This window comes from Apodemus sylvaticus, chromosome 2 (assembly GCF_947179515.1).
Source record: "Apodemus sylvaticus chromosome 2, mApoSyl1.1, whole genome shotgun sequence".
Classification (NCBI taxonomy): domain Eukaryota; kingdom Metazoa; phylum Chordata; class Mammalia; order Rodentia; family Muridae; genus Apodemus; species Apodemus sylvaticus.
Window position 1 is genome coordinate 31,688,861 of NC_067473.1, and position 15,111 is coordinate 31,703,971.

Below are 15,111 nucleotides of genomic sequence, written 5' to 3' on the forward strand. Positions count from 1 at the left end.
CTTGTCTGTCAGAGCACCACCATACACTCTGCTCATCTTGAAGGAATCCTCTTTGTATTTGATGGTAGCCTCAAAATGCAAGGGAAATGATGCTAACTCTATGCCAGCAGCAAAAAAAAAAATAAAAATAAAAAATAAAAATAAATAAAAAGCCAGAAGCATTTCATTTCAACGAGAGGCGAAAGCTTTTAGTAAGAGCAGAGACTTGCATGCTGAAGTTTCTAAGGTGCCATAAGACTGTGGGAGGAAGACTAACTTTCAAAAGTATGCTATTATAATTATTCTATTATATTAGTTATCATTAATCTCTTACTCCACCTATTTTATAAATTAAAATTTATCATGGCTATTTGTTTGTGGGAGAAACATAGTATTCACAAGACTTGGTACTGTGTGTCGTTTCTGCTGAGCACTGAAGGTCTTGAAACCTATTTCCTGTTGATAACAGGATTCACCTGTAGAACAAAGCCAGGGAGACTGCAGAATTAACCCACCGAAAAAGAAGAACTTATATCATATCTGAAGGTTTTAGCTTACTCATTCTGAGGCTGTTACTTCTTCCTCATGCTGATGCCAGGTACTTGGGGCTGAAAACCCACCACCTTAACACTTTGTATCCAAAAAAAAAAAAAAAAAAAAAAAAAACAGAGAGTAAAACTTTGAGAAGGAAAACAGGTTTATTTATAGTTTGGTCCAGAACCAGGAAAAGAAACATTCTTAAGAGTCTCTCCTCTGTTCGCTACAGCAGTTACAATTTCACAGAAGCATGAAACAGAAGCTGGGACACCTGCATCCACTGATTGGTGAGATGCTCTCAGAACAGGATAGCGTGAAATCTCTTTCTGGGAGGGAGGTTCCTCCTCTGGCACCAGGGCTTTAGATTTTCTGATCCCAGCATGGGATTCCTGGGGAAATCTGAGCTATTGGTATGTGTGTGGGTGTTGTTTTCAGGTCCCTGGTATATTGTCACAATGCCACAGCACTGAGGACAGTCAACTCCATCTCAACTGCATCAGCATAGGCCTCTTTTCTTTTATTGGGTACAGTTTTGTTCCAGAAAGAACTCTTCAGACTGTTTAAATGTTTGTTTATGACTAGGAATATTTACACACCACTGTACGGCAAAGAAGGGCAGACACAGGACCTAGTTACAAATTAATTCTTGAAAAGAAAAAGCTGCCAGTCATAATTAGGTATTCTTTTTAAAGCACAATAAATTTTCAACAGGCTAATAAAGTGAAGTCTGCCACATAATAAACTATCATCCTGCCACCCAATTAAATCCAACCTGCTTGTTATGGATGATTGTACAAATATATATGAATCAGTGAGTAAGATGTTTCCTCTTCAGGGAAAATCTCCATGTTATTCATACACATAATATTTAATGATTATTTACTTTTTAAAAAGTAAACTTAATCAATCTAAAGTTATAAAAAGAATTTGTTTTACTATTTTATTTTATTTTATCTTATGTGTTTGTTTGCTTGCCTGTATATCCAGCCTATGCAGACTCAGATTATTGTCCCCAACTAAGGGACATGAACAAATAGGAGGATTAGATTACTCAGATAATAGCATGTAAGTTTCAAGGACTATATATTCTATTTGCCATGCCATATTCAAGACTGTGAATACCAGATCTCATTGAGATTCTCAGTTGATTTCTAGGATGTTATTTTGCAAACATTATAGAACCTAGATGTTAGGGGTCAAAGACAGTACCAGTATTGTATAGAATGCATTACAGTACAGTAGATATACTCTACATCATTCCATGGCTTAGCCATTCAAAAAACAAATGATTAAACACTCGCTTACACGCCAGGATTGTAGTAGACTCTATTATACCCAGCTCTTGTGTCCCTACTGCATAAGTCATTCCAGCTTAGTGGTGTAAAACAATTATTTAAGCATGGATTATCCCAGTTATTGTGAGGTAGAAATTCGGGAGCAGTTTAATTGGGTGATTCATAGTTCAGATGTTGTCTAGGAACATTAAATGACATATGTCCAGTCATTTGAGGGTTTACTTGGGCTGGTGGATCTGCTTTTAAGATCATTTGTAAGGCTGTTGACTATTATTCTTAATAACTTAATTACTTACTGAGGAGGCCTCTCAGAAAGTTGCCTCAGAAGTTTTGTAACTATCCTGTGACAGTCTTTTTCCCCAGCAAGAGACTTAAGAAGAAGAAACAGGAAGAAAACTGCCTTCATTGTTTAAACTCAGAGCTCTGAGCAGACACACCACAATACTGCATCCTCCTTCTTCTGTTCATGACTACAAGTCAGTAAGTACAGTCCAATGTAAGGGAAAAGGGATTAAGCCACACCTGTGGAAGCTGCATTATAGAATTTGAGGATGTATCTTACAGTTTCCTGATGAGTGGATGTAAGTTAACTTAAGTATTACAAAATCATTTGTTAATCTATTTTTTTTGTTTACTTACTTACATACTAAATTTTTTGATAGAAGGTCTTACTATGAAGCCCTGGCTAGCCTGGAGCTTTCTATGTAGGTCACGTTGGCCTTGAAGTCACAGAGATCCATCTGCCTTTGCCTCCTAAGTGCTGGGATTAAGTGTGTGAGACCACCATATCTGGCCAGGTTAATATGTTTAATATTGGGGTAAAATAAAAGTAAGCCTGTAGAGAACACTGTAGTGTTGTTTATCTACCTTGTGTGACTCTTAATTTCATCTTGCATCTCTACGCAAAAAGTCTCTTTACAGTGATGAATGAACGATGACCTATCTTATTATATCAAGTAGAAACTGCATTCAATATTTATGACACAGACCCAATTAACAAAACTTTTTACAGGGGAGACTTGTCTTTCCACAAGGAGGTAGGCCAGACCTGGCAAGGTGGCTCTGCAAAGCAAAAGTGAACCTGTGAATCTTCCACTTCCAGCAGCAATAATAGTGCCGGTGGTGGTAACTTTTTTACATTGGAACGATGGTTGCTCTATCTTTGCATTGTCTAAAATACCTTCTTTCTTTCTTTCTTTCTTTCTTTCTTTCTTTCTTTCTTTCTTTCTTTCTTTCTTTCTTTCTTTTTTTGTCACTATGACATAATACATGATAGAAATAATCTAAAGGAGGAAATATTACTTTGGCTTATGGCTTTAGAGGGTTTGGTCTGTAGTTGCCTGGCCTCGGGTGCTTGTGTGCTTTACAACAGGACTGCACATTAGAGAATCATCTTCTTCTTTTCTTCTTCTTCTTCTTCTTCTTCTTCTTCTTCTTCTTCTTCTTCTTCTTCTTCTTCTTCTTCTTCTTCTTCTTCTTCCTCCTCCTCTTCCTCTTCCTCTTCTCCTCCTCCTCCTCTTCTTCCTTCTTTTTGAACTATGAAGAGTGCAGCACAGAGAAAGGGAGAAAGGGTCAGGGAGACTTCTATACTTCAAAGACACCCTCCAGTATCCCACTTCCTTAAAAGGTGCGTACCTTCCCCCTACCTCACCATAGTGCCATGATATTATGAATCCATGAAGGGATCAGAACCTTCAGGATCTCATCGCCTACGGAAATGACTTCAAAGATGCACCCAGGAGTATGTTCCAGTAATCTTGTAGCTGTTACTTAAAATAAAATCAAGAACAAAAACAAAAACAGAATTTATTAGGGGAATATACTTGCAGAGATTCCAACAGCTTTTTCTACAGGGCAGGGCATGCTGCAATCACAAATTCTAGGTGTGGGGTCCGCGCCATCATGAGGGTTCGTCCTGCCTGTACCCTACATGTGAGACTAGAATGTGGGTTCGTTTGTTGACTTGCCGTTTGATTTTTATGAGAACCTCAAACTTGACAAGCCTACACTGTTAGATATTCACGAGCTCAGTTAGGCCTTTCTGAAATGGCTCAACAGTTGGAAATGCACTGGTGTCATGTCGGAATTGGAATTCACAAGTTAATCTTGCTCTCTGAGGGTGGGTTCGCAGAGTAACTGTAAAATTCCACTTCCGGGTTCTTTGTGTTTAAGTTTCGCGGACAGTTCACTAGGGTATGGTCCTCCTTGTGCAGTACAAATGTCACGCACTGTCCATCTGTTCCAGCTGCGTGGACCATTTCCAGGGCTGTCTTTCTCTTGCCTTCAGTCACTGAGGTCTTTAATCATGATACTTTCCTCTACAGCTCCCTTTCACAGCAAGGAGCGACTACAGGAAACCCTCGGGCAGCAGGGGCTGAAAGGGGCTGAAAGGGAGACTCTTCCCCAGGTTGTGAAAGGGGGAGTGGAGGGGGAGGAGAGAAGGCGGGAAGGAAGAATCAAGTGTTCCTTAATCCAATCAAATTGATCATCAAAGTTACCATCACTGCATTCCTGTTTGAGAGAAAGGACACATGTAGGTCAGAGTGCTTAAAGGACATTTCTTCCATAGGACTTTTCTTACGCTCACCAAGGAACACAAGGAAGGCCAGAACTTACAAGAGTCTGAGAAGGAAACAAATTTAGCTAGATACTTTGGCATCCTGCAAATAATCATGGCTGTGCTAGAAAGGTAAAAAGGATATTATTCAGACAACTAATAGTATCTGTCTTCTTATTCCAAGGAGCTTCGACACGCATTGAAAAACTTTTTTGAGACTTTAAATACCAGACAGACAATACTAAGCTGGGATTTATCTATGTTTTAAATAGCATAATCCAGTTAGCTTGGAGCCCCAAATATGAAGTATATTTTCAAAAGTAATCATCTTTTCTAATCAATGGTACTGAAAAATTAGTTGACCTGAGTGTCAGTCCTACTTCCAAGGAGATAACTGTATGGTTGTACAAAGGTAAGGTCATCAAAGAATTGTTTCTATCAGCAAGGACTTGGGGTATATCCTTTCATGAGAAAAGAATATGTATCAAGTAATTTGTGAACTAGTATGTGTTCTTCTGGGGTATTTTTTGTTTCAGTTTTAGAGAGATGTCAAAAAGAAAATAAGAATTTTTTGATTATGATATTTTTCATCTTATATTTGCACAACTTATCTGCTTTTTTGTTTGAATTGGTTTGCACGCTTTGAATCTGTTTGCATGTGCATGTATTGTTTTCATAAAATGGTGGCTCTTAAAAAAAAAAAAAAACTAGAGGAGGGAGTGGTCATTTGACCAATATTGTTTCTATTTCCATTCCTTTGTGCCTGTAATTTTGCTAAATATGACTATGCCTAAACTTAGAACTTACCCTTTGGGGGTGTTTCTTATCTTTGCTAAAATGATGTTGTTCTTCAGTAATTATAACTCTTAAGAGAATTTGGGACTCAGAATCCTGAGGTTGGCTTTATATTTAGAACACTTGGTCTTCTAGGCAGTTTTCATTTACATTTATGCGTGGCAAAATGGCTTCTGTGGCGTGTTGAGGCTGAGCAGAAGCTGAGGAAAAGAGAAAGATGGCGGCGCTAAGGGTGTCTGGGAGAGAAGTAGGAGGACCATGGACCAGAGAAAGGGCTCTTCTTTTCTGCCCTTCTTTTCTGGTCTGGTTCTATCAGTTTCTCATTCTTTCCTCAATTTTCTCATCTGAAAAGGAGATCTTTGAATTAAAATAAAAAAAAATTAACTTTGTTTCAAGTTTTAAACTGCCTTTGGTGTGTGTGTGTGTGTGTGTGTGTGTATGTTCAGTAGCTTCCTAAACTTACACAAGGAATGGGTCAGCTCCTAGATCCCAGCCTCCTATGGTTGGAATGTGGCTTTTCTTTCCCAAGATTCTTTGATCTCTATTATCATGTATTAGAGGTGAAGCTAAGTAAACCTGTTGATTAGGACTCGCCCCTTACAGAATGGCTCAATTCATTCTTGTGACTAATGGATTAATGAATGAATGGGCTATTCAGTGACTCCTATAAAATCGAGTTTGGCTAGCTCTTCAATATTCTTTCTGTTTCCTGCCATGATATCCGTCTGGTTTACGACTTGATAAACAAAAATATCACCACATGCATGTCTAGAATTATAACCAAGATATACCTACTCTTTATAACTTAGCATCTATAATATCAGAGGCAGAAAGTGGATTCAGATAAAGCTTAAGTGTCTCATTGTAAAACCCTCGCTCTTAATAGCTGTGCTGTGGTGTGCTCAGAACTGCCTAGTTTAGACAAGTTGTTTCTATATCTTACTTCCACTCCCTGCTGCCTCAGTAGGTGGCAACCCACTTCCGTTGCCGCTAAGATAGCTTCCTGGTACACAGGACCTTTGCCAAAGCAGGGCAGACAAGTTTGCAAAGCTCTTAAGTATTTGCCCATTGCAGAACAGAAGTAAAGTGCCAAGTGCATTCCTCCAAGAGGCTTAGTTATCACTAGCTGAGTTTTTTATTCTTCTGAGGCACACATCTGTTACACAGCACTCTATACCAAAAGCCTTTTTATTAAGGATAGAGAAATGCTGTGAGAGGACTAGAGAAAAAAAAATGAAAAGGCTAAGATTGTGTGACGTTAAGGTTTGTTCCACAGACAACAGTTTATAAGGTAGTCCCTACTAATATTGCTTTTCGCTTTCCTGAGAGAATTAGAATGCTCAACCTCACCAGAAGGGGGCTGAAACCCTCGGCTCGGGGAAGCCCGGACTTCCCAGCCCACTTCGCAGGAGGGCGGGGCAAACGCGCGGCGGCCAATCCCCGCATCCGCACGTCGCCGTGTTCCCGCCCACTCCGCCAAGGCCCCGCCCTTCCCCGGGGCCGCCGCTGCTGCTGCCGCTGCAGCCGCGACGTCAGCTCTCCGAGACCCCTGGGTGGCGTCTGCGCTGTAGGCGGGCCGTGGCCCAGGCCGCGCGGCGGGGAGGGGCGGAGCGAGCGGCGGGAGCGAGCGGCGGGAGCGCGCGCCGGGCCCGCCTCGGCCGCAGCCGCCGGGAGATGATCTGGGCGGCCGCGGGCGGCCCTGGCTAGCGGCCCCTGCCCGTGCTGAGGCGGGCCAGGGCAGCGAAGGTCGTGGGTTGGGGGTCGTTGGCCTCCCGGGCTCTGGGAGTGGCGAGAGGGAGCCTCCGGCTGATGTCAGGTACGGCGGGAGGAGGCGCCCGAGGGCTGCGGGTCCCGGGGCTCGGCTGCCGGCGGCGGGGCGGCTGAGGGAACGGAACGCCCGCCAGGCGCGGCCAAACAGGTGTCGCGGGCGGCGGGCGAGCGGCCGCCTCGCGCTCTCCCCAGCCCAGCGTGTCCGGCCCGAGGCGCCCGGGGCGGGCCAGCGCCTAGCGGTCCTGCCCGCCGCCCCGCCCCGCCCCGGCCTCCGCGCGCCCAGCGACCGCCAGCAGTCTGCACTCAGGTGCGGGCACCTTCCGGCCGCTCGGTCCAGAGTGCCTGCCGCCGTTGGACCGTCAGCCGTGTCTGGAGCTGGTTGGTTACGGTTGGAACTTTCCCTGCCCTTCGTTGACTGAGTGAACTAGCCAGGTGGGTTGGGGGCTTGCCACGCGCAGGATTTTTTTTAAAAAAATTTCTCCTCCCCCCACTTTGGTAACAAAGTGTGATGAGTTTCCTAGATGCTGACTAGTTAAACTGCTTTGACTTTAGATACTCTTCTAAATTAACTAATTTAAGAGTAAGGATTGGGGATTAATTCTTTTGAGCTCTGTCCACACTCTTCTTACGAGAGGCGTGGGGCTTAGACTGTTCTAAGATGCTTCGCATTCTGGAAAAAAAAATCCTATCTAGATTTTCGGTATTTACGGTATTGCCTTTTAGTACATACAGACTAAAAACTTATTCTGAATTACAAAGTTAGAACTTCAATGCGTCAGACTGAGTAATTAAGGGACAGAAATATGGTAATTTACTGGAAGTTGAGCATAGACCGCAGATAGCTAGCTCTGCCTGGATGCCAAGAAAAAAATGCTGTCACATTACAAGTTGTTTGATTCTGGTGTAAGTTTGGAAGTGGAAACTTGAGTTTTTAGAAGGTATGTAAACGGTACAGTTTTCCAGTCCCTTTTCAGATAAATGTCAAGTGAGCCTTATGCACATGATATTGTGTACCCTAAGCATTGTATAGCATTTCTGTCGGCTGTAGTATATATATATTTGTAGTTTAAATGAATATGAAGTTTGAAGTTACCAAACAGTTAACTCTTTTTGCCATATGTTAAGTAAAGCAGTGATTTAGGAAGGCAAGTATGACTCACTTAAAAGTCAGCGTTACTGGAGAACTATTCAGTGTCTTAGATTTGCTTGAAATTTATGTTTTCCTGTATGTTTTTACTCGGGGCTCAGCATTTTCCAAATGCTTTGTCGTTCCTTCCCACTTAAACTCCCTCTCCCTCCATTGTACTCTTAAAAACTAATACCAGCATATAATTGTGAATATAACTTTAATATTAAGAAAATGTTAGAGTTTTCTAAGCAATTGAAATGTCACTCCCCCACCTGGTGTTGAGAGTCGGAGTGGGGGGGGGGATGTAAGATTTGCAGCTGCAACTGTTATGGGTTAGGTGTGAAACAGGAAATGGCTCTTAATGAATCCGGGAGTCCCATTAGAAGGTGGGAGACACCAAGAAGAAACTTCAAACAAATTATCTTACATCTGCAGTGTAAAGCACAGCAAGGGTCTGGGGAGGCAAGCTTGAGAGATTCTGACTGTGGAAACCTGATCGTTTTACAATGAAAGCTGTCTGCTAAAGTACATTTTAACTGTGGAATCAGTAGAGCTCCGTGTGGTCACTTGCATTCTTGTTTGCTGTGTTAGTTTCCTGAGGCTACCGGCCAAGGGCCATTTGAGATGTTGGCAAAGCTGTGCTACGGAGGTTCTAGAATGTACTGTTACTCTAAGCCCGTTAGCACAAGGCACTGTCCCTGTGTAGCTCTGCAGCCAGGGAGCTTGCTAGAAATGCAAGTTTCCAAAGTTCTCTTGACTTGGAAACTTGTGACAAGCGACAAGCAAAGGTATCAGATGCTTTGCTTTCAGGCAGTAAACAAGTGAAGGGGAAAAGGATGCTGGTGCCAGCTGGAGGCCAGAGCAGGATGCCCAGGGAAGACCCTGTGAAGTGAAGAGCAGAAATCATCGCCTTGGAGTGAAACAGGCCTGCCTGAGAGCAGTGTGCTTGCAGCAGAAAACAGCAAGACCCCGGTGTGTCAGAGGAGCAGAGTCCAAAGTTAAAACACAGTGGGACAACAGTGTTAGGCTGTGTTGGATAAAGGCCATTTTAAGGTTTTGACCTTTTAAACTGAGGCTAGGCAGGTGGTAGAGGCGTCTGAGAAGATGGGTGACAAGGTCTGATTTCAGATGATGGGATGGATGACTCTGGCATATTAGCAAAAATAGAAGAAAGAAGGGTGGGAGGAAGAGGAGTGCTGGCTGGAAGGCTCTTGCAGGAATTGTAAGACAGCTCACACCACCATGGTGGAAGCAGTGGAGACACAAGCTAACTACACAAGGTGCACAGGCAGTGCAAAAAGTCAGCTTTCCCTTAGTAACCTCCTTGTTTTCCTTAAAGATAATCAAGGTTGTAAGCAGTCTTTGTATATTCTTTGACGTAATAGATATGAGAAACTACGTCACAATAGAACAGGTTAGGACAGGGTGTGCCTTTGCCATTGTGGGTCAACATCAGGTGTCTTCCTCAGTCACTCTTCACCAAGTATTTTGAGCTGAACCTGGAAGTAAGCTGGTTGGCAGGCCCCTGGGAGGCAGGCCCCTTGGGGCCCTTTTTCCCCACTGCACTTTGCTTTCCTTAAGGTGGCTTCTGAGGGATTGAACTCAGGTCCTCACTGAGCCCTTGCCCCATACTAGTGGAGTGGTTCTTGACTAAAGCTGATTTACTCCTGCAAGAGTACTTTGATCCTTGTCCAGATAGAACTTTGAGTGCCACTATTAGAAGAACTGTTACTGTCATCTAGTAAATACAGGCTTCGAAGCTTCTCAATGTCCTAAGAGTTAATAGGACAACCCCCACAACAGAGCAGCTAGCTAGCTCACACTGCCACTTGTACCAAGATTAAGAAAATGCGACTTAAAAGCACTTGCTGAGGTGAGAACATAGGAAGTGGAGGAAGGAGGGTATTTTAGTTAGATGGCATGGGAGAAATACGGAGCTGACTAAACTGGGCTGTTTAAGAATCTATTGATAGATAGTCAGGAGGATTGACTGGATTAGTGAAAGGTAAGATTGGAATGGAGACAGAGCCATCCAGGAGAGGCCTTGTATGTCTTGTTAAGGATGCTTCGTTTCACACATCGGCTGTAGAATTCTGTAAGGATTCAGGGCCATTTTTTCATGCTAGAGATCATTCTGGTAAAGTAGAAATGAGTTGAAGAGGGAGGGAGGGAGACAGGTTCAACATCTCTGGAGTTTACAGAGCTTACAGTTGGCGAACCAGAGTAGATGGGGAGGAGGATGGATTAGAACTTGGGTTTGGGTGAGAGCAGGCTGAACGTTAGGAATGTTTGGGGGCATTTCTGGTAGCGCATCTGCTTAGTGTGTATAAGGCCCTGGGTTTGACCCTTAACAACCCCTACATACACACCATTTTTGGTTTTTTCCTAATTACTAGTTTCAATAATCAGATGAATCTTAGTGAAAGAACACACTGCTGGTAACTTAGATAACTGCCTGTATTTAAGGTAAGGTATTTAAGTAAGGTATCGACTTGCTTTGGGGCTTGTTGAGTTTGAGTTGCCTGTATTTGAGTCCATGTGATTTTGAATCTTAGAGAGTTATGAGAAGGGTCAACAGGTGTAATGGGGAGGGGAATTCCTATTTTTTTTTTTTACTCTCTAGATAAATATCTTTAATTTTTGTAGGAGAAGTAAAAACCTTTTTTGTTTTACATATACAGAAATTTGTGTGTGTGTGTGTGTGTGTGTGTGTAACTAAGTGGTAGTGATAGAAGGGTGAGTAGTAGAACCCTCTATGATTCAGTGTTGCTGTGGGGTGGCATCAAGGGACCAGGAGTGACAGGCATTATTTTTTGGGGTTTTTGTTTTGTTTTTTCTTTTCTTTTCTTTTTTTTTTTTTTTCTGAGACCAGACTCCTGTAGGCTGGATAGCTTTGAACCTTGTACCTCTGCCTTCCGAGTAAGGGGGTTCCAGGGGTGAGGCGACATGCTGCCTGCACTCTGAAGGCTGGTAGGAGGAGGGCCAGGCTCCTTCCATACAGCCCTTGGGGAGACTGAGTAATGAAACCTAGTGCTCTTTTGTGCATTTTCCTCCCGCCGTCCTGAGGGTGTGTCCCCTTTCATTCTCTTTGGTTTGTTTTGTTTTCATACTCTACTTCTACAGAACAACCTATTAGCAATTAAAAATGTTAGCCACAAGTGCAGATATTTTCTTCATCAACACATGTAGGTTATTGTTCTTACCAGCTGCAGTGTATAAGAACAGTGTAAGACAATCCACTGGCTGTCGTGAACATCTTGGAAGGTGTCTGTGAATTTACTCATAAGTTAAATTTCTGATCATGAAAAAATTGTTCAGGGCATATTCAGTTAAGCTTCTAAGACAATTGCCAAATGTTCTTTGAAAAGACAGTAAAAGTAGATTGTCTGGTGCCAGTTAATAAATACTGTATGTTGACAAACCAGAAATCCTGCCAGTATGCCAGTTTAGAAACAGACTCTCTTCATTTCATATGCCTTTCCTTAATTGTTGGTGAAATTGAATAGCCTAGACTGCAGTGTTTGTATTCCTCTGAGTCTTTTGTGTTCACTTTTGTGTGTTGTTAATCATTTGTGTCTTTATGTCACACACATTTTAAAGCATGCTATAAAGAAACACTCCTTTGCAGGTGCTTTGCCTTCAGGACTTGCCCACTGAAGAAACTGTTTTCTGTAGACCCAGCTTCTGAGTTATAGGAAGCTCTCAGTTCTCCATAAAAATATGCAAAAAGATGTTTTCTTCTACCCTGTTTTTTAAATATTGAAATCTTAGAACTTGTAATGTTAATTATTAGTAAAGGACCCAGCTGGTTGCTTTTGTGTTTTCCAAAGGATTAATTATTTTCATACTATGCCTTGAATAAGCTATCCCTTCCTTGATGTCAATTGCTATAGGGATTACTTATTAACTTTCCACATGCATTTTTTTTTCCACAAACCATTTCAGTCTGATGAAAAACTACCTCATTGTCTGTCTGGGGTTTGACAAGAGTAGGGTGGTTTGTTTGCTGCTGCAATGAAGAAGACTGTATAGCTGGGGAAATAGATTTCACTGAAGAAGGAGAAGGCTGGTGTTGACGCCAAATTCTGCTGTTGCAATAGTGAATAGTTTTAAAACTACTGAGCCTGGGTGTCAAAAGGTTAAACACCTGGCCTGGTGTTTGGAGACCACAGAAATAAGATAATTGTGGAATGTTATGTCTGGATACCCTTATCTGACACTCCTTTAAAACTGAAGTTGCTTTGGATTCATAATGATCAGTCCATGCAAGAAGTGGAAGACCAGTCTCACTGATGGCATTTGAAACGATGTCGTTTCTAGCAGTCTGTAGAGTTGCTCAGCTAATCTGTTATTAATTGACATACTTTTAAACACACTGATTGACCTGTCAGTCTCAACATTAAATTGTTAAATCATTTCAATTCACCTCTGATTTGCTTGTTTTCTTTTTTGGTTTGGTTATGAAAAAGAGAAAGTATGTGTATGTGTATTTGAGATAAGGTAGCCCAGGCTGACCTTAGACTGGCCTTCAAGTCCTACCCCTTTGTGTTCGCCTCCCAAGTGCTGAGATTATTTGTGTGCTTTGATGTAAACATTTTAATATGCATTGTATTTTAACCTCCACCCATTCCCCATTCAAGAATTGCCCATTCCCTGGTCAGGCATGGTGGCATAGGCCTTTAATTTCAGCACTTATGAGACAGTTCAGGACCAGGACAGCCAGGGGTACGTAGTGATGTGATCCCATAAAATCTTTGCACTCACCAGGCGGTGGTGGCGCACACCTGTAATCCCAGCACTCTGGGAGGCAGAGGCAGGCGGATTTCTGAGTTCGAGGCCAGCTGTCTACAGAGTGAGTTCCAGGACAGCCAGGGCTATACAGAGAAACCCTGTCTCAGAAAACAAACAAACAAAAAAACAAAAAACCTTTGCACTCATTTTTCTAGGCCAGGTTGGTCTACATTACAGGTTCCAGGACAGTGTTTTAAAACTCTGTGTTTGGGGTGGGGTCACATTATACACACAGATTGATCTGTAGAAAACTGTCAGTTGGGGTGTGTGTGTGTGTGTGTGTGTGTGTATCTGTGATAAAATACCCCTAAAATGCTAATTCTACCCATTTTTAACTGTACAGTTCAGTTCAGTGGAGGTTGCATTTATATTATGATGTGCCCATCATCCATGTCTTACTCGAGCCCTGCATCCTGTGAAGCTGAAACTCACTACCACTTAAACAAGTCCCACTCTACCTCCCTACAACCCCTCAACCAAAATTCTACCAATACTGAGTAGAAACCAATATGTTATCTTCTGTGATCTTCTTTCTTCACTTTCACTTAACAAAATGTCCTTTTATCTGTAGCAGATTGGAATTCTCTTCATTTTTTTTTAAGATTGTCAATAAATCCTTTGCTATTTACTAATTCATTTACCTGTCAATAGATAATGTGCCCGAACCCTTACTCCATTTTAATACTGCTGTGAAAACCAGTGTAGGGAAAATACCTCTTTGAGACTCTGTTTTCAAGTCCTTAGGGTATGTCACTCAAAGTGGAATTAGTGTATCATGTAATAATAATCCCCTGACCCCCTTTTCAAGATAGAGTCTCTCTCACTGTATAACTGCTGGCCTGGAGCTCAGTATGTGGACCAGACTGACCTTGAGCTGGCAGATTGGTGCCTGCTTCTCTCAAGTGCTGGGATTAATGTTGAGCACCACCACACCCAGTGATTAGTAGTTTTAATTTTTGAGGACCTGCTGTACTGAACTGCTGTCTATGGCATCAGTACTGTTTTATATTTCTACTGGCATGTACACAGATTTCAGTTTCTTTATGTTCTTGCCAACACCTGTTACTTTCTGATTGTTGGTAGTAGCCATCATTATGAGTTATGAACTGGCATTTAACTAATAGACATATGAGGAATTGTTTTACTTGCTTATTGACTATTGTGTGTCTTCTGGAGAACTATTCATATGTCCATTTTGAGTTGGATTGATTTTATTTTAGTTGCTTTTTTAGGACTTCTTCACATAACATTAGTCCCATTAATCCAAATTATATATATGATTATGATTGTATTTTGTATTTTGTCACTTGGGTTTTTTTTTTAAACTGTTGATAGAGTATTTTGATGCTAAAAGCTTTATGTGTTGTGTGTGTGTGTGTGTGTGTGTGTGTGTGTGTTTTGGCTGCTAAATTCAATACTATTTTGACTAAGACCTCTTGAGGTTCCATATCAATTTATAAAACATTGTTGGGATTTTACTAAAAATTTTATTGAATCTGTAGATTATTTTGTTAAGGATATTGACTGTAGATCAATACTATCTTTACAGTGTGAAGTCTTACAGTCCACGAACATGAAACATATCTATACTTAATTTTTGCTTTGTTTTAGTGATCAATTATTAGAGACATATAATTGTTTTATATTGCTCTTCTCTTGGTTATTGTCAGCATGCAGTGTCTCTTTTCTATACTTTTACTTTCAAACTATTTGTCTTTGGGTCTAAAGTTAGTCTCACAGTTACAACATAGTTGATCATGTTTATTCATTCTGCCTATCTCTGCCTCTTGATTAGAGTTTAATCTATTTTCATTTGAAGTAGTTACCAGGAAGGACTCCTGTCCTAGTTTCCTAGCCCCCTTTTCCTGGTTACCATCTCATTTCCCTTTGAGTATGTTGTTTAGCTGTATTCTTTGGTTATCAGGAGAATTCTACTTGATATCCTTAAGCTTCAGTACTCTAGCATGAGTTCATACCCATTTCACCTCAGTAGCCTACAAAACGTCTTTTTTCTGTAACTCTTGTTGATACCACACAATTACATCATTATACATTGTGTGTCAAAACTATACTAATGCCTGTCTCTTAAATTATATGGAAACAAAGTGTAGAGATAAAAAAAATTAAAAAAACAGTTATAATAGTATTCTGTTTACTATACTATAAAGGTATTATACTATAAAGGTATTCTGTTTACTTGTGTGCTTAATTTTTATTTACTTTCATTGTCCACTGTACTTTTATAATATTCTGCATTT

The 15,111-nt window shown here is 41.4% G+C and overlaps 1 protein-coding gene across 2 annotated transcripts in view; it reads left to right on the plus strand.

Moving 5' to 3' along the window:
* The first annotated feature begins 6,721 nt into the window (after nt 1-6,721).
* Nucleotides 6,722-15,111, plus strand: part of C1galt1 (core 1 synthase, glycoprotein-N-acetylgalactosamine 3-beta-galactosyltransferase 1) — a 35,950-nt gene continuing 27,560 nt past the window's right edge. The window contains exon 1 of one of the 2 annotated variants that reach the window (XM_052173227.1): nt 6,722-7,365. Coding sequence is in view for 1 of the 2 variants with exons in the window: in XM_052173226.1 (XP_052029186.1) it covers nt 6,973-6,979 (7 nt within the window). In the remaining variant the exon portion in view is untranslated. The remainder of the gene's footprint in view (nt 7,366-15,111) is intronic. The other variant, XM_052173226.1, reaches the window with a different exon arrangement.